Source organism: Zonotrichia albicollis (genome assembly GCF_047830755.1).
Source record: "Zonotrichia albicollis isolate bZonAlb1 chromosome 34 unlocalized genomic scaffold, bZonAlb1.hap1 SUPER_34_unloc_1, whole genome shotgun sequence".
Classification (NCBI taxonomy): domain Eukaryota; kingdom Metazoa; phylum Chordata; class Aves; order Passeriformes; family Passerellidae; genus Zonotrichia; species Zonotrichia albicollis.
The window spans coordinates 68,885-87,289 of NW_027428338.1; the positions used below are offsets into that span (position 1 = coordinate 68,885).

General features: G+C 57.0%; 1 protein-coding gene across 1 annotated transcript in view; it reads right to left on the reverse strand.

Moving 5' to 3' along the window:
• Positions 1–278: 278 nt before the first annotated feature.
• GANAB (glucosidase II alpha subunit) overlaps positions 279–18,405 on the reverse strand; it is a 32,913-nt gene continuing 14,786 nt past the window's right edge. Inside the window, 14 exon segments of the mRNA XM_074533736.1 lie at positions 279–1,112; positions 1,946–2,043; positions 3,234–3,346; positions 3,757–3,870; positions 4,455–4,699; positions 4,805–4,869; positions 6,024–6,267; positions 7,147–7,248; positions 7,356–7,452; positions 9,719–9,862; positions 11,469–11,548; positions 12,302–12,392; positions 12,394–12,429; positions 15,781–16,016. Coding sequence (XP_074389837.1) covers positions 1,003–1,112; positions 1,946–2,043; positions 3,234–3,346; positions 3,757–3,870; positions 4,455–4,699; positions 4,805–4,869; positions 6,024–6,267; positions 7,147–7,248; positions 7,356–7,452; positions 9,719–9,862; positions 11,469–11,548; positions 12,302–12,392; positions 12,394–12,429; positions 15,781–16,016 — 1,775 coding nt within the window. The 3' untranslated portion in view covers positions 279–1,002.

Sequence of the window (18,405 nt, forward strand, 5' to 3'; positions counted from 1 at the left end):
AGTGTCCGGGTGGGTTCGGGCCCTACCGGGGGTCCCTGGGGAGGGGTCGGGGGGTCCCGGTGAAGGGGGAGGGGTGCCGGTGAGGGGGGGGGCGGGGCCGGCGCCGCTTTCGGGGGCGCGGAGGCTCCGGTGGAGCAGCACTTCCGGTCTGACCGCCGCTTCCGGTCCGCCCTCGTAATGCTTCCCTCTTCCTCCCAGCACCCACGGTTGAAAAGTTCCGGGGGGGTCGCAAGAATAGTTCCGCCCCCCCCCCCCCCCCAAAATTGCCCAAATTCAAATTCCCGATTTTTATTCGGTTTTATTTCGTGTTTTATCAAAACTCCGCGCGGCGCTGCGCCTCTCCCCACCCCCACCCGGCTCTGCCCCTCCCCCCACCCCCAAAAAGAGGGGGGAGGGGTCCCCAAACCCCCCCCCCGAGACCCTCCCGGGGGTGGGGGAGGGGGCGCGGGGGGGGGGGCGCGGGGGGGGGCGCACGCAGAGCCTTGGTCCCCAACCTCCCCCCTCTCGATGCGACCCCCACCCAAATTTGTGGGGGGGAACCCCAATTTAGGGGGTTCACACCCCTCCAAACCCCCTAATTTGGGGGGGGGGGGTCAGAGTCCCCCCCCAACCTCAAATTTGGGGGCTCAGAGACCCCAAACTCCCCCAAATTTGGGGTAAAATGGGGGGGGGCTCAAACCCTGATTTGGGGTGGGTCTGACCCCTCATTTGTGGGGGGGCTCAATCCTCATTTTGGGGAGGGGGGACAGACCCCTCATTTTTGGGGGGGTCTCAACCCCTAATTTGGGGGGGGCTCAATCCTCATTTTTGGGGGGGGCTCCCCTCTCATCTTGGGGGACTCAAACCCCAACCCCCACCCCCAATTCTGGGCTCCTCAAACAGCAGCAGGGGGGGTTTGGGGCGGGGGGAGGGGATTTGAGGTTTTTTTTTGGGGGGGTCTGGGGGGGCCCGTGGGGGTTCAGGGGGGAATTTGGGGGGGGGTCCGGGGGCCCCCCCCGTCCATTATCGAAGGGAGATGCTCCAGTCGGCCCCGATGGGGACCCCCGGGCGCCGCAGGGTCAGCACCGAGCGCTCGGGGTCGTGCTGGAAGTGCAGCGGGGTCTGGGAACCGTCTGGGGAGAGGGACACGCGATTCGGGGTCAGGGATCCCAAATTCGGGGTCAGGAACCCCAAATTTGGGGTCAGGGACCCCAAAAACCCATCAGGAACACAAAAACCCTGAGGAACCCTAAAGCTCCAGCTCTCAGACCCCAAAATCCCATCAGGAACACAAAATCCCATCAGAAACCCAAAATGGTCCTCAGAAACCCCAAATTCTCCATGAGGGACCCTGAATTCACCCCAGGGACCCCAAATTCTTCTCAGAAACCCAAAATTTTTTCAAGGACAACAAAATTTCCCTCAGGGATTCCAAATCCTCCCTTCAGGGACTCCAAATCCTCCCTCAGGGACCCCAAATTTCCCTCAGAAACCCAAAATTCTCTCAAGGACAATAGGATCCCAAATCTTCCCTCAGGGATGCCAAAAACCCCTCAGAAACCCCCAAAATCTCCTCAGGATCCTCCAAATCCCCTCCCAGACTCTTCACTGTCCATCCTGAGCCAGGGGCTCTCTGCCCTCCCCACACTCCCAGGATGACCCCTCCAAAACCCCCAAAATCCTCCCTAAAAACCCCAAAATCCCACAAAATCCACCCTAAATCCCCAAAATCCCACAAAATCTACCCTAAAACCCTCCCAAACCCCACAAGATCCACCCAAAACCCCACAAAATTCCCCCAAATCCCCCTCACCATGGGTGGTCAGCAGTCCGGCCGCCCCACCCCAAGGATGACCCTTCCAAAACCCCCCAAATCCACACAAAACCCCCCAAAAAACTCCCAAAACCCCCCAAAATCCCACAAAACCCCCATAAAACCTCCAAAATCCCCCCAAATCCCTCTCACCATGGGTCAGCAGGGCGCTGTCCGGCCGCCCCACCCCAAGGATGACCACTCGCTCCAGCCAGGCCGGGCTGGACATGGACCCGCGGGGGTCAGCAGAGCTGGGGGGGACAGAGGGGTCAAAGGGCGTTTACAGCCCCCCAAAAATCCCCTTAAAATATCCCCTGACCCCTCAACACCATCACAGACAGAGCCCAGGAGAAACGGGGGTATGGGGAGGTCCAGGGGTATTTTTGGGGTATTTTGGGGCTGTTTTGGGGGTATTTTGTGTACCTGGCCATGAGGGTTCCTGCGAGGTGTTTGGGGTGAGTTTGGGGGTATTTTTAGAGTATTTTTGTGTAGGGTGTCTGAGGGCTGTTTTAGGGGCATTTTTGGGGATATTTTAGGACTATTGTTGGGCACCTGATCATGAGGGTTCCTAAGGATTGTTCTAGGGTGGATTTGGGGGGTATTTTTCAGTATTTTGGGTTATTTTTGGGCCAGTTTTCCCCTCATGTTTTCCTGACCTTTTCTCCCCTCATGTTTCCCTTTTCCCCCTCACGTTTTCCTGCCTTTTTTGTCCCCTCAAACTTTCCCACCCTTTTTGGTCCCCTCATGTTTCCCCCCCTTTTCTCTGTTCACATTTCCTTTTTTCCCCTCACATTTCTCGCCCTTTTCTTCCCTCATGTTTCCCTTTTTCGCCTCTTATTTTCCTGCCCTTTTTCTCCCCTCACACTTTCCCGCCATTTTCCCCCTGATGTTTCCTTTTTTCTCCTCATATTTCTTACCCTTTTCTTCCTTCACCTTTCCTGCCCTTTTCATCCCCTCACATTTTTCGCCCCTTTCATCCCCTCATGTTTCCCCCACTTTTCTCCCCTCACATTTCCCTTTTTTCCCTCACGTTTCCAACCCTTTTTACCCCCCTCACGTTTTCCCGCTCTTTTTGTCCCCTCACGTTTTCCCGCCCTTTTCCTCCCCTCACCTTTTCCCGCCCTTTTTGTCCCTCACGTTTTCCCGCCCTTTTTGTCCCCTCACGTTTTCCCGCCCTTTTTCCCCTCACGTTTCCCTTTTTTCCTCTCACATTTCCCTTCTTCCCCTCACGTTTCCCCCCTTTTTCCCCTTTGGTTTTGGGGTCTTTTGGCTACCTGCCTGTGAGGGTGCTTGGAGGTTTTTGAGGCAGTTATGGGGATATTTTAGGGTATTTTTAGGATATTTTTGGTACCTGGCAATCTGGGTACCCTGGGGCTGTCTCAGGTGGGGATTTTTTAATATTTTAGGATATTTTGGGCAATTTTGGGGATATTTTGGGTACCTGGAGGTGAGGGTGCCGTTGGCAAAGCTGAAGTGCCGGTGCAGGAACGCGTTTTTGGTGGCGTAGTCGAAGCTGACCCCATCATCCAGGTACAGATCCCCCTCTGCCGTGCCCTGGGGGACAAAACGGGGTTTTGAGGGGTCCCAGGAAGGTTTGGGGAGGTTTTGAGGGGTCCCAGAAGGGTTTGGGGAGGTTTTAGGGGGTCCCAGAAAGGTTTGGGGAGGTTTTGAGGGGTCCTAGAAGGGTTTGGGGTGGTTTTGGGGGTCCCTGCAAGGGTTTGGGGTGGTTTTGGGGGTCCCAGAAATGTTTGGGGAGGTTTTAGGTGTCTCTGGAAGGGTTTTGGGGGGGATCTCAGATGATTTGGGGGTTCCTGAGGGGGTCCTGGGAAGTTCTGGGGAGAAAATGAGGGGTCTGGGGATGTCTCAGAGGGTTTTGTGGGGTCCTGGGGGGAATTAGGGTTTCTGCATTCACCTGGGAGGGTTTTTGGGGTTTCTGGGGGGGTTTTTGGGGTCCCCACGCTCACCTGGGGGCTCAGGGCCACGTAGAGGGTGAAGGGGTCGTTCCTCATGGCCTCGGTGGAGCGGCGAGGTCGGTCCTGGCGTGGGATCACCGTCCCCCCCCGCTGGTACACCGGGATCTGGGGGGCACCCCAAAAACCCCATTAAAAAAAAACCCAAATCCCCTCAAACCCCATTAAAAAAAAAAAAACCAAATCCTCTCAAACCCCATTAAAAAACACCAAATCCCCACAAACACCACCCAAAAAAACCCCAAATCCCTCAAACCCCACCCAAAAAAACCCCAAAATCCCCCAGGTCACCCCCAGTGCTTGAGGGGTCACCCCATTGTCCCCCCCTCCCATTGGGACACAGGGATCTGGGGGGGATCCAGGAAGGTTTTTGGGGTCTCCAAGGGGATTTTGGGGTTTCCATGGAAGTTCTGGGGTCTCCAGGGAGGTTTTTGGGGTCCCAACCCCCTCCCCAAACCCCTTGAGCCCCCCAAAAACCCACAGAGCTGAGGGTGACGGGCACCCCCCACCCAATGTGGGAACAGGGGGATCAGGGGAGGATTTTGGGGTGTCCACGGGAATTGTGGGGTGTCCAGGAGGATTTTTGGGGTGTCCAGGAGGAATTTTGGGGTCTGCAGGGAAAGTTTTAGGGTCTCCCAGGGTTTTTAGGGTCCCATCATCCCCCAAACCCCTGGAGCCCCCCAAAAACCCACAGAGCTGAGGGTGACGGGCACATAGAGGGTCTGGGGCGCTCGGTGCTGCTCGTGGGTCTCGTCATCGTACCACACCTGGGAGAAGGGAAATTCAGGGTTCAGGGGGGTCCTGAACCCCCAAAAAAACCCCAAAAAAACCCCAAAAAAGCCCAAAATGCCCTCACTCACCTCTCCCTCCCGGGCAGGTACACGTTGACCCCCACGGGCGCCCGGCTCCGTCACGGGGTGCACCAGGAGCACCCGGTCTGGGGAACAGGGGTCAGCAAAGGGGAAAACCCCAAAAATGACCCCAAAAAAGGGATCCTAAAAGGGGTCAGGGACCCCAAAAAGGGTCAGGGACTCCCCCTCACCGATCAGGTATTGGTCATCCATGGCGAAGGTCTGGGGGTCGTCTGGGAATTCCATCCACAGGGGTCTGGGGGGACAGCGGGGTGTGGGGTCAGGGGGTTGGGGGGCATTTTGGGGATTTGGGAGCATTTTGGGGATTTGGGGTCAGGGGGTTTGGGGGCATTTTGGGGGGTTGGGGAATTTTGGGGGTTTGGGGTCAGAGGATTTGGAGGCATTTTAGGGGTTTGGGGTCAGGGGGGTTTGGGGACCTTTTGGGGATTTGGGGGCATTCTGGGGATTTGGGGTCCGAGGATTTGGGACCATTTTGGGGGTTTGGGGTCAGAGTGTTTGAGGTCAGGAATTTGGGGTCATCAGGGTTTGGGGTCAGAGATTTGGGTTCGGGGGATTTGGGATTATCCTGGATGGATTTAGGGTTACCCTAGGTAGGTTTTGGAGTGGATTTGGGGTGATCCTGGGTGGATTTGGGGTTTTTGGGATGATTTGGGTGTGGGTTTGGGGTTTTTGGGTGCCACACCTCATGACGGGGATGCCCTGGCGGTGGCAGCAGTAGAAGGCCGTGTACCACGTGGGCAGCAGGGGGGTTTGGGTGGGATTTTCTGTATCTCAGGCGGGTTTTTGGGTGGATTTGGGGTTTTTGGGGTGGATCTGGAGTTATCCTGGGTGGGTTTTTGGGGTTATCGTGGGTGGGTTTTTGGGGTGGATTTGGGGTTATCCTGGGTGGGTTTTTGGGGTGGATTTGGGGTTATCCTGGTGGGATTTGCTATATCTCAGGTGGGCTTTTGGGGTGGATTTGGGGTTTTTGGGTGCCACACCTCATGACGGGGACGCCCTGGCAGTGGCAGCGGTAGAAGGCCGTGTACCACGTGGGCAGCAGGGGGGTTTGGGGTGGGTTTGGGGTTATCCTGGGTGGGTTTTTGGGGTTATCCTGGGTGGGTTTTGGGGTGCCACACCTCATGACGGGAACGCCCTGGCGGTGGCAGCGGTAGAAGGCCGTGTACCACGTGGGCAGCAGGGGGGTTTGGGGTGGGTTTGGGGTTACCCAGGTGGGATTTTGGGGTAGATTTGGGGATTTTTTGGGTGCCACACCTCATGACGGGGACGCCCTGGCGGTGGCAGCGGTAGAAGGCCGTGTACCATGTGGGCAGGGGTGGGTTTTGGGGTTATCCAGATGGGATTTTGGGATGGATTTGGGGTGGATTTGGGGGTTTTTGGGTGCCACACCTCATGACGGGGACGCCCTGGCGGTGGCAGCGGTAGAAGGCCGTGTACCACGTGGGCAGCAGGGCGTAGCGGCGCCGCAGCGCCGCCCTGACCATGGCCAGGTGCTCGGCGCTCAGCAGCCAGGGCTCGCGCCGCGCCGTGTCCAGGTGCGCGTGGGCGCGGAAGAAGGGCTGGAAGGCCCCGGCCTGGTACCAGCGCACCTGCAGCTCCGCGCCGGGGTTCTGGAAAAATCCGCCCACGTCCGCTGCCAACGGGGCGGGGGGGGCAGTGAGACTGGAGCCTGAGCCCGGTACAGATCCTGGTCCTGGTCCTGAACCTGATCCTGGTACCAGATCCCAGTCCTGGTCCTGATCCTGGTACCAGATCCCAGTCCTGGTCCTGATCCTGGTCCTGAGCCCGGTACCAGATCCCAGTTCTGATCCTGATCCTGAGCCTGGTACCAGATCCCGGCCCCAGATCCCAGTCCTGAACCTGATCCTGATCCCGGTACCAGATCCTGGTCCTGAGCCTGATCCTGGTCCCAGATGCCAGTGCTGGTCCTGATCCCAGTCCTGGTCCTGGTTCTGATCCGGTCCCAGTCCTGATCCCGATCCCAACCCTGATCCCGATCCCAACCCTGGTCCCATTCCTGATCCTGGTCCTAATCCAGACCCCAGTCCTGACCCTGATCCTGGCCCCAAACCCATTCTGGATCCTGATCCCAATCCTATTCCAGATCCCAGCTCTGACCCCATCCCTGACCCCATCCCCAATCCCTGACCCCATCCCCAATCCCTGACCCCAATCCCTGACCCCATACCCCAATCCCTGACCCCATAACCCAATCCCTGACCCCATAACCCAATCCCTGACCCCATACCCCAATCCCATACCCCAATCTCTGACCTCATAACCCAATCCCTGACCCCACTCCCAGTGCTCCCAGTATTCCCAGTGCTCCCAGTTTGGCTCACCCCCACAGAAGGCCAGCCCGGCCAGCCCGGAGCTCAGGCACATGGGGATGGACGGAGACCCCAATCCCTACCCCATATCCCAATCCCCGACCCCATATCCCAATCCCTGACCCCATACCCCAATCCCTGACCCCATTCCCAGTGCTCCCAGTGCTCCCAGTTTGGCTCACCCCCACAGAAGGCCAGCCCAGCCAGCCCGAAGCTCAGGCACATGGGGATGGAGATCCTCAGGTGCTCCCAATCCGCTGTGTTGTCCCCGGTCCAAACCGCACCTGGGGGGGTTTCAGGGGTGTCGGGGGGGGTCCCCTCCATCCTGCCCCCCCCCCCCCCAGAATTGCAGGATTTGCCCAAATTCCCGGGATTTCCCCCCAGTTCTCACCGTAGCGCTGGGAGCCGGCGAAGAAGGCGCGGCTGAGCACGAAGGGCCGGAGCCGCCCCCCCGAGCGCCGGATCTGCCCCTCGGCCGTGGCCTTGTGCTGGCATGGGGGAAAACGGGCTCAGGAACCCCAAAAACACCCCAAAAACACCTCAAAAAACACCCAAACCCCACCTCACAAACTGCCCCAAAAATCACCCAAACCCCACCCCAAAAACTGCTCCAAAAACGCCCCAAAACTGACCCCAAAAATCACCCCAAAAACTGCCCCAAAAATCACCCCAAAAACACCCCAAAAATCACCCCAAAACCCACCCCAACCCCACCCCAAAAACTGCTCCAAAAACGCCCCAAAACTGACCCCAAAAACCACCCCAAAACCTGCCCCAAAAAACTTCCCAAAACCCACCCCAACCCCATCCCAAAAAACACCCCAAAAAACACCCCAAAAACTGCCCCAAAAACACCCCAAAAACTGCCCCAAAACCGACCCCAAAAACTGCCCCAATACTGACCCCAAAAATCGCCCCAAAACCGACCCCAAAAATCACCCCAAAAACTGCCCCAAAAAATGCCCCAAAACCGACCTCAAAAACTGCCCCAAAAAACACAACTGCCCCAAAAAACACCTCAAAAACTGCCCCAAAAAAACATCGCAAAAACTGCCCCAAAAAATGCCCCAAAACCAACCCCAAAAACTGCCCCAAAAAATGCCCCAAAAAACACCCCAAAAACTGCCCCAAAACCGACCCCAAAAACTGCCCCAAAAACACCCCAAAAACTGCCCCAAAACCGACCCCAAAAAACTTCCCAAAACCCACCCCAACCCCATCCCAAAAAACATCCCAAAACCGACCCCAAAAGACACCCCAAAAACTGCCCCAAAACCGACCCCAAAAGACACCCCAAAAACTGCCCCAAAACACCCCAAAACCAACCCCAAAAACTGCCCCAATACTGACCCCAAAAATCACCCCAAAAACTGCCCCAAAAACCACCCAAACCTGACCCCAAAGGGATTGGGGAAGACCAAAGGGGTTTGGGGAAAAATTAAGGGGGAATGGAGAGGGTTTGGGGGGTCCTAAAGGGGTTTGTGGGGATCTAAAACAGTTTTGGGGGGTCCTAGAGGGGTTTGGGGGGAAATGAAGGGGGAATTGGAGGGGCCCAAAAGGGGTTTGAGAGGGTCCCTGAGGTGTTTGGGGGGCTCTGGGAGATCGGGATTTTTTTGGGGGGTCCCTGCGAGGTTTGGGGGCGTCCTTGTGAGGATTTTGGGGTCTCCCAGAGAATTTGGGGGGGGGTCCCAGAGGATTTTCTGGGGGTCTCACCATATACAGACCACAGGTGCTCCCATGCCCAAGGTTTATGGGGATCCCTGAGGGATTGGGGGGCTCTGGGAGATCGGGATTTTTTTGGGGGGTCCCTGTGGGGTTTTGGGGGTGTCCCTGGGGGGATTTTGGGTGGGGGTCTCACCACGTAGAGCCCGTAGATGTTGTGCAGCTCCCGCTGCCCCCAACCCCCAAACCACCCAAGATTTAGGGGGGTCCCTGAGGGATTGGGGGGCTCTGGGAGATCGGGATTTTTTTGGGGGGTCCCTGTGGGGTTTTGGGGGTGTCCCTGGGGGAATTTTGGGTCTCCCAGAGAATTTGGGGGGGGTCCCAGAGGATTTTGTGGGGGCCTCACCATACATAGACCACAGGTGCTCCCATGCCCAAGGTTTATGGGGGTCCCTGAGGGGTTTGGGGGGCTCTGGGAGATCAGGATTTTTTTGGGGGGTCTCTGTGGGGTTTTGGGGGTGTCCCTGTGAGGATTTTGGGGTCTCCCAGAGAATTTGGGGGGGGGTCCCAGAGGATTTTGTGGGGGTCTCACCATATACAGACCACAGATGCTCCCATGCCCAAGGTTTAGGGGGGTCTCTGAGGGATTGGGGGGCTCTGGGAGATCGGGATTTTTTTGGGGGTCCCTGCGAGGTTTGGGGATGTCCCTGGGGGGATTTTGGGTCTCTCAGAGAATTTGGGGGGGGGTCCCAGAGGATTTTGTGGGGGTCTCACCACAAAGAGCCCACAGGTGCTCCCAGCCCTTGCACCACCCAAGGTTTAGGGGGGTCCCTGAGGGATTGGGGGGCTCTGGGAGATCGGGATTTTTTTGGGGGGTCCCTGTGGGGTTTTGGGGGTGTCCCTGGGGGTATTTTGGGTGGGGGTCTCACCACGTAGAGCCCGTAGATGTTGTGCAGCTCCCGGTGCTCCCAACCCCCAAACCACCCAAGATTTAGGGGGGTCCCTGAGGGGCTCTGGGAGATCGGGATTTTTTTGGGGGGTCCCTGCGAGGTTTGGGGGTGTCCCTGGGGGGATTTTGGGTGGGGGTCTCACCACGTAGAGCCCGTAGATGTTGTGCAGCTCCCGGTGCTCCCAGCCGCCGTAGTGCCGCGCGTCCTTGTGCATCGTCACCTCGGGGCCGCTGAACACCGACGGCTCGTTCATGTCGTTCCACGTGAACAGCGCCTCCGTGGAGCCCTGTGGGGACCCCAAATCAACCGGGGGGACCCCAAAAATATAGAGGGGACCCCAAAAATATCGGGGGGACCCCAAAAATATCGAGGGGTTTTTAAAACCCTCCCAGGGGATCCCCAAAATCGGGGCAGAAAACCAAAGCGGGGTCTCCAAAAAAAAGGGTGAGAGGGAGAAAAAGGGGTGGGGAGGGATTTGTGGGGGTTCCCTAAAACGGAGAGCTCAGGAGAACCCCAAAAATCAGCAGGGAGACCCCAAAATAATATGGGAGGGGTCCTAAAATCTCCAGGGGGTCCCCCAAAAAGATGGGGGGGTCTCTAAGGGGAGGAAGAGGAGAAGCCCCAAGGGAGGAGGGTGAGAGGGGGAAAAGGTGGGGAGGGGGATTTGGGGGAGGGTCTCAGGGTTCTGGGAATGGTCTGAGGGGGGGTCCTGGTGCTCTGGGGGGTCTGGCAGAGATTTTGAGGGGTCTGGCAGAGATTTGGGGGGGTCTGAGTGGGATTTTGGGGGTCTCAGTGGGATTTTGGGGGGTCTGAGTGGGATTTTGGGGTCCCTGAGTGGGATTTTGGGGGTCTCAGTGGGATTTTGGGGGTCTGAGTGGGATTTTGGGGGTCCCTGAGTGGGATTTTGGGGGTCTGAGTGGGATTTTGGGGGGTCTGAGTGGGATTTTGGGGGTCCCTGAGTGGGATTTTGGGGGTCTGAGTGGGATTTTGGGGGGTCTGAGTGGGATTTTGGGGGTCCCTGAGTGGGATTTTGGGGGTCCCTGAGTGGGATTTTGGGGGTCTGAGTGGGATTTTGGAGGATCTGAGTGGGATTTTGGGGGGTCTGAGTGGGATTTTGGGGGTCCCTGAGTGGGATTTTGGGGGTCTGAGTGGGATTTTGGGGGGTCTGAGTGGGATTTTGGGGGTCCCTGAGTGGGATTTTGGGGGTCCCTGAGTGGGATTTTGGGGGTCTGAGTGGGATTTTGGGGGTCCCTGAGTGGGATTTTGGGGGGTCTGAGTGGGATTTTGGGGGGGTCTCAGTGGGATTTTGGGGGGTCTGAGTGGGATTTTGGGGGGTCTGAGTGGGATCTTGGGGGTCTGAGTGGGATTTTGGGGGTCTGAGTGGGATTTTGGGGGGTCTGAGTGGGATTTGGGGGTCCCTGAGTGGGATTTTGGGGGTCCCTGAGTGGGATTTTGGGGGGGTCTCAGTGGGATTTTGGGGGTCCCTGAGTGGGATTTTGGGGGGGGTCTCAGTGGGATTTTGGGGGGTCTGAGTGGGATTTTGGGAGGCGTCTGAGTGGGATTTTGGGGGTCTGAGAGGGATTTTGGGGGTCCCTGAGTGGGATTTTGGGGGTCCCTGAGTGGGATTTTGGGGGTCTAAGTGGGATATGGGGGGGTCTCAGTGGGATTTTGGGGGGTCTCAGTGGGATTTTGGGGGGTCTGAGTGGGATTTTGGGGGTCCCTGAGTGGGATTTTGGGGGGTCTCAGTGGGATTTTGGGGGGTCTGAGTGGGATTTTGGGGGTCTGAGTGGGATTTTGAGGGGTCTCAGTGGGATTTTGGGGGGTCTCAGTGGGATTTTGGGGGTCTCAGTGGGATTTTGGGGGACCCTGAGTGGGATTTTGGGGGTCCCCACCTCGTACTGGTCGTAGGCAAACATGTTCGCCCACCACTCGCGCATCTCGGGGTTCGTGAAGTCGGGGTACGCCGAGGAGCCTGGGGGGGACATGGAGGGGCTTGAGACCCCCCTGGAGACCCCAAGATGCCCCCAAACCTCCCCAAAATCCCCTCAAACCACCCCAAAATCCCCCTAAACCTCCCCAAAATCCCCCCAAACCACCCCAAAATCCCCCCAAACCTCCCCAAATTCCCCCCCAGCCCCCCTGACTGGTTCCACACCAGCCTTTGTAGCTTTGGTGCCATTCTCAGTCTTGATATGGAACCACCCAAGACCCCCCAAAATCCCTTCAGGAGCCCCCTGAACCCCTCAAGGACCCCCCCAAAATCCCCCTAAACCCCTCAAGGACCCCTCAAAATCCCCCCAAACCCCTTGAGGACCCCCCAAAACCCCTCAGGACCCCCCAGCCCCACTGACTGCTCCAGCACCAGCCCTCATTGTTGTTGCCATGCTTGGTCTTGATGTGGAACCCCCCAAGACCCTCCAAAATCCCTCCAGGAGCCCCCAAAATCCCCAAAAACCCTTCGAGGACCCCCCCAAATCCCCCAAAACCCCTCGAGGACCCTCCAAAATCCCCAAAAACCTCTCGAAGACCCCCCAGATTCCCCCCCAGCCCCACTGACCGGGCCAGCACCAGCCTTTGTAGCCAGACCATCCACCCCGAGACCCCCCCAAAATCCCTTCAGGAGCCCCCAAAACCCCACAAAATCCCTCAAGGACCCCCCAAAAACCCCTCGAGGACCCCCCAAAACCCCTCGAGGACCCCCCAGGTTCCCCCCAGCCCCACTGACCGGGCCAGCACCAGCCCTCGTAGTCGTTGCCGTCCTTGGTTTTGACGAAGAGGCCCCGCGCCCGCAGCTCCGAGTGCACCCGGTACCCCCCCGTCCACCTTGATGTGAGGGTCCACGATGCTGACCATCTGTGGGCAGTGACCACACGTGAGTGACCACAGAGTGACCACAGGGTGAGTGACCACAGGGCAGTGCCCAGGGAACATCCCCAAATTCCCCAATTTCCATCCCCACCCCGATCCCGGACACAAAACCACCCAGAATAACCCCAAAGTGCCTTTTTGGGGTTCCCACTGTCACTGCCTGGGCAAGGAGAGCCCAGTTCCAGTTTCCGTTCCTGATTCTGATCCCAATCCCAGTGTCCAGCCCGTTCCTGGTCCCATTCCAGCCCCATTTTCCATTTCCTATCCCCCATCCAGCTCCTGACCCCGCTCTCCATCCCATCCTCATCCCAAACCTCATTCCCTACCCCAGTTCCATTCCTGCTCCCAATCCCATTCCCAACCGACCCCAAACCCACACCCAATCCCAATCCCACCCCATTCCCATTCCCAATCCCACCCCATTCCCAATCCCAAATCCCCACCCTGCATTTCCAGGCGCTCCAGCTCCCCCATGGATTGGGGAATTTTGCAGGATCCCATTCCCAATCCTATTCCAATCCTATCCCAATCCCCACCCTGCGTTTCCAGGCACTTCAGCATCCCCATGGATTTGGGAATTTTGCAGGATCCCATCCCAATCCCAATTCCACCCAATTCCCATTCCCATTCCCAATCCCATTCCCAGTCCTATCCCATTCCCAATCCCCACCCTGCATTTCCAGGCGCTCCAGCATCCCCATGGATTTGGAAATTTTGCAGGATCCCATTCCCATTCCCAATCCCACTCATCCCAATCCCACCCTGCGTTTCCAGGCGCTCCAGCATCCCCATGGATTTGGGGATTTTGCAGGATCCCATTCCCAATCCCATTCCCATTCCCATTCCCAATCCCAATCCCAATCCCAATCCCAATCCCAATCCCAATCCCATCCCATTCCCAATCTCACCCATTCCCATCCCCACCCTGCATTTCCAGGTGCTCCAGCATCCCCATGGATTGGGGAATTTTGCAGGATCCCATTCCCAATCCCATTCCCATTCCATTCCCATTCCCAATCCCATTCCCATTCCATTCCCAATCCCATTCCCAATCCCATTCCCATTCCATTCCCAATCCCATTCCCATTCCACTCCCATTCCCAATCCCACCCCATTCCCAATCCCAATCCCACTCATCCCAATCCCCACCCTGCGTTTCTGGGCCGCCAGGCGCTCCAGCATCCCCATGGATTGGGGAATTTTACAGGATCCCAATCCCATTCCCAATCCTACCCCAATCCCCACCCTGCGTTTCCAGGCACTCCAGCATCCCCATGGATTGGGGAATTTTGCAGGATCCCATCCCAATCCCATTCCCAATCCCAATCCCATCCCATTCCCAGTCTCACCCAATCCCATTCCCATCCCCACCCTGCATTTCCAGGCGTTCCAGCATCCCCATGGATTTGGGAATTTTGCAGGATCCCATTCCCAATCCCATTCCCATTCCCAATCCTATTCCAATCCTATCCCAATCCCCACCCTGCGTTTCCAGGCACTTCAGCATCCCCATGGATTTGGGGATTTTGCAGGATCCCATCCCAATCCCAATTCCACCCAATTCCCATTCCCATTCCCAATCCCATTCCCAGTCCTATCCCATTCCCAATCCCCACCCTGCATTTCCAGGCGCTCCAGCATCCCCATGGATTTGGAAATTTTGCAGGATCCCATTCCCAATCCCAATCCCATCCCATCCCATCCCATCCCATTCCCAATCTCACCCAATCCCATTCCCATCCCCACCCTGCATTTCCAGGCGCTCCAGCATCCTCATGGATTTGGGAATTTTGCAGGATCCCAATCCCATCCCCAATCCCCACCCTGTGTTTCCAGCATCCCCATGGATTTGGGGATTTTGCAGGATCCCATTCCCAATCCTATTCCAATCCCCACCCTGTGTTTCCAGGCACTTCAGCATCCCCATGGATTGGGGAATTTTGTGGGGTCCCAATCCCATTCCCAATCTCACCCAATCCCATTCCCAATCCCCACCCTGCGTTTCCAGGCACTCCAGCATCCCCATGGATTTGGGAATTTTGCAGGATCCCATTTCCATTTCCATTCCCATTCCCATTCCCAATCTCACCCAATCCCACCCCAATCCCCACCCTGCATTTCCAGGCGCTCCAGCATCCCCATGGATTGGGGAATTTTACAGGATCCCAATTCCATTCCCAATCCCATCCCCAATCCCCACCCTGTGTTTCCAGCATCCCCATGGATTTGGGAATTTTGCAGGATCCCATTCCCAATCCTATTCCAATCCTATCCCAATCCCCACCCTGCGTTTCCAGGCGCTCCAGCATCCCCATGGATTTGGGAATTTTGCAGGATCCCATTCCCAATCCCATTCCCATTCCATTCCCAATCCCATTCCCATTCCACTCCCATTCCCAATCCCACCCCATTCCCAATCCCAATCCACTCATCCCAATCCCCACCCTGCATTTCTGGGCCGCCAGGCGCTCCAGCTCCCCCATGGATTGGGGAATTTTACAGGATCCCATTCCCAATCCTATTCCAATCCTATCCCAATCCCCACCCTGCGTTTCCAGGCGCTCCAGCATCCCCATGGATTTGGGAATTTTGCAGGATCCCATCCCAATCCCATTCCCATTCCATTCCCATTCCAATCCCATCCCATTCCCATTCCCATCCCATCCCATTCCCAATCTCACCCAATCCCATCCCAATCCCCACCCTGCATTTCCAGGTGCTCCATCATCCCCATGGATTGGGGAATTTTGCAGGATCCCATTTCCATTTCCATTTCCATTTCCATTCCCACCCCAATCCCAATCCCAATCCCATTCCCAATCCCCACCCTGTGTTTCTGGGCCGCCAGGCACTCCAGCATCCCCATGGATTGGGGAATTTTGCAGGATCCCATCCCAATCCCAATTCCCAATCCCAATTCCCAATCCCAATTCCATTCCCAGTCCTATCCCATCCCCAATCCCCACCCTGTGTTTTCAGCATCCCCATGGATTGGGGAATTTTACATGATCCCATTCCATTCCCATTCCCAATCCCACCCCAATCCCCACCCTGCGTTTCCGGGCCGCCAGGCACTCCAGCATCCCCATGGATTGGGGAATTTTGCAGGATCCCATTCCCAATCTCATTCCCAATCCCAATCCCATTCCCATTCCCATTCCCAATCCCAATCCCACTCATCCCAATCCCCACCCTGCGTTTCCGGGCCACAGGCACTCCAGCATCGCCCTCGGGTTGGGGAATTTTGCAGGATCCCATTCCCAATCCCATTCCCATCCATTCCCATTCCACATCCCACCCCATTCCCAATCTCACCCAATCCCACTCCCATCCCACCCTGCGTTTCCGGGCCGCCAGGCGCTCCAGCATCGCCCTCGGGTTGGGGAATTTGGCGGGGTCCCAGGTGAAGTAGCGCTTGCCGTCGGCGTGCTCGATGTCCAGCCACAGCACGTCCAGGGGCAGCTCGTGCTCCTCGAAGCCCCTCTCCACGGCCTCCACGTCCGCCTCGTCCTGGTAATTCCAGCGGCTCTGGTGGTAGCCCAGCGAGAACAGCGGGGGCAGCGCCTGCGTGCCTGGCGACGGGGAGGAACCGCGGTGAAATATCCCAAAAACAGCCCCAAAACGGCCTCAAAACGGCCCTAAAATGGCCCCAAAACGGCCCTAAAATGGCCCCAAAAACAGCCCAAAACGGCCCCAAAACGGCCCTAAAAAGGCCCCAAAAATAGCCCAAAAACAGCCCCCAAAACCAGCCCCAAAACGGCCCCAAAACGGCCACAAAACGGCACTACCCAGCCTAAAAACAGCCCTAAAATGGCCCCAAAACGGCCCAAAAACAGCCCTAAAACGGCCCCAAAACAGCCCCAAAACAGCCCCAAAACGGCCCCAAAACAGCCCCAAAACAGCCCTAAAAACAGCCCCAAAAACGGCCCCAAAACTGCCCCAAAAACAGCCCCAAAACGGCCCCAAAACGGCCCCAAAACGGCCCCAAAACGGCCCCAAAAACAGCCCCAAAACGGCCCCAAAACGGCCCCAAAACCAGCCCCAAAATGGCCCCAAAACGGCCCCAAAACAGCCCTAAAACAGCCCCAAAACGGCCCCAAAAACAGCCCCAAAACGGCCCCAAAAACAGCCCTAAAACGGCCCCTAAAAACAGCCCTAAAACGGCCCCAAAAACAGCCCCAAAACGGCCCCAAAAACAGCCCCAAAAACAGCCCTAAAAACAGCCCGAAAAACGGCCCCAAAACAGCCCCAAAACGGCCCCAAAACGGCCCCAAAACAGCCCCAAAACGGCCCCAAAACGGCCCCAAAACAGCCCCAAAAACAGCCCTAAAATGGCCCCAAAACAGCCCTAAAACAGCCCCAAAACGGCCCCAAAAACAGCCCCAAAACAGCCCCAAAACCAGCCCTAAAACGGCCCCAAAAACAGCCCCAAAACGGCCCCAAAATGGCCCCAAAAACAGCCCCAAAAGCGCCCTAAAAACAGCCCCAAAACGGCCCAAAAACAGCCCCAAAAGCGCCCTAAAACGGCCCCAAAACGGCCCTAAAAACAGCCCTAAAAACAGCCCCAAAACGGCTCCCAAAACAGCCCCAAAACGGCCCCAAAACGGCCCCAAAACGGCCCCAAAACAGCCCTAAAAACAGCCCCAAAACGGCCCCAAAACAGCCCCAAAACAGCCCCAAAACGGCCCCAAAACAGCCCCAAAACGGCCCCAAAACGGCCCCAAAACCAGCCCCAAAACGGCCCTAAAACCAGCCCTAAAAACAGCCCCAAAACGGCCCCAAAATGGCCCCAAAACCAGCCCTAAAAACAGCCCCAAAACGGCCCCAAAACGGCCCCAAAACGGCCCTAAAACCAGCCCTAAAAACAGCCCCAAAACGGCCCAAAAATGGCCCCAAAAACAGCCCCAAAACGGCCCCAAAACGGCCCTAAAAACAGCCCAAAAATGGCCTCAAAACAGCCCCCAAACCGGCCCCAAAACAGCCCTAAAAACAGCCCCAAAAACGGCCCCAAAACAGCCCCAAAACGGCCCTAAAACGGCCCCAAAAACAGCCCCAAAAACAGCCCCAAAACGGCCCCAAAACAGCCCCAAAACAGCCCTAAAAACAGCCCCAAAACGGCCCCAAAACAGCCCCAAAACAGCCCCAAAACGGCCCCAAAACAGCCCCAAAACGGCCCCAAAACGGCCCCAAAACGGCCCCAAAACCAGCCCCAAAACGGCCCTAAAACCAGCCCTAAAAACAGCCCCAAAACGGCCCCAAAATGGCCCCAAAACCAGCCCTAAAAACAGCCCCAAAACGGCCCCAAAACGGCCCCAAAACGGCCCTAAAACCAGCCCTAAAAACAGCCCCAAAACGGCCCAAAAATGGCCCCAAAAACAGCCCCAAAACGGCCCCAAAACGGCCCTAAAAACAGCCCAAAAATGGCCTCAAAACAGCCCCAAACCGGCCCCAAAACAGCCCTAAAAACAGCCCCAAAAACGGCCCCAAAACAGCCCCAAAACGGCCCTAAAACGGCCCCAAAAACAGCCCCAAAAACAGCCCCAAAACGGCCCCAAAACAGCCCCAAAACGGCCCCAAAAACAGCCCCAAAACAGCCCCAAAACGGCCCTAAAACGGCCCTAAAACGGCCCCAAAAACAGCCCCAAAACGGCCCCAAAACGGCCCCAAAAACAGCCCCAAAACAGCCCCAAAACGGCCCCAAAACGGCCCCAAACCAGCCCTAAAACAGCCCCAAAACGGCCCCAAAACAGCCCCAAAAACAGCCCCAAAAACAGCCCCAAAACGGCCCCAAAACCAGCCTCAAATCAGCCCCAAAAACAGCCCCAAATCAGCCCCAAACCGGCCCCAAAAACAGCCCCAAAAACAGCCCTAAAAACGGCCCTAAAACGGCCCCAAAAACAGCCCTAAAAACGGCCCTAAAACGGCCCCAAAACGGCCCTAAAACGGCCCCAAAACGGCCCC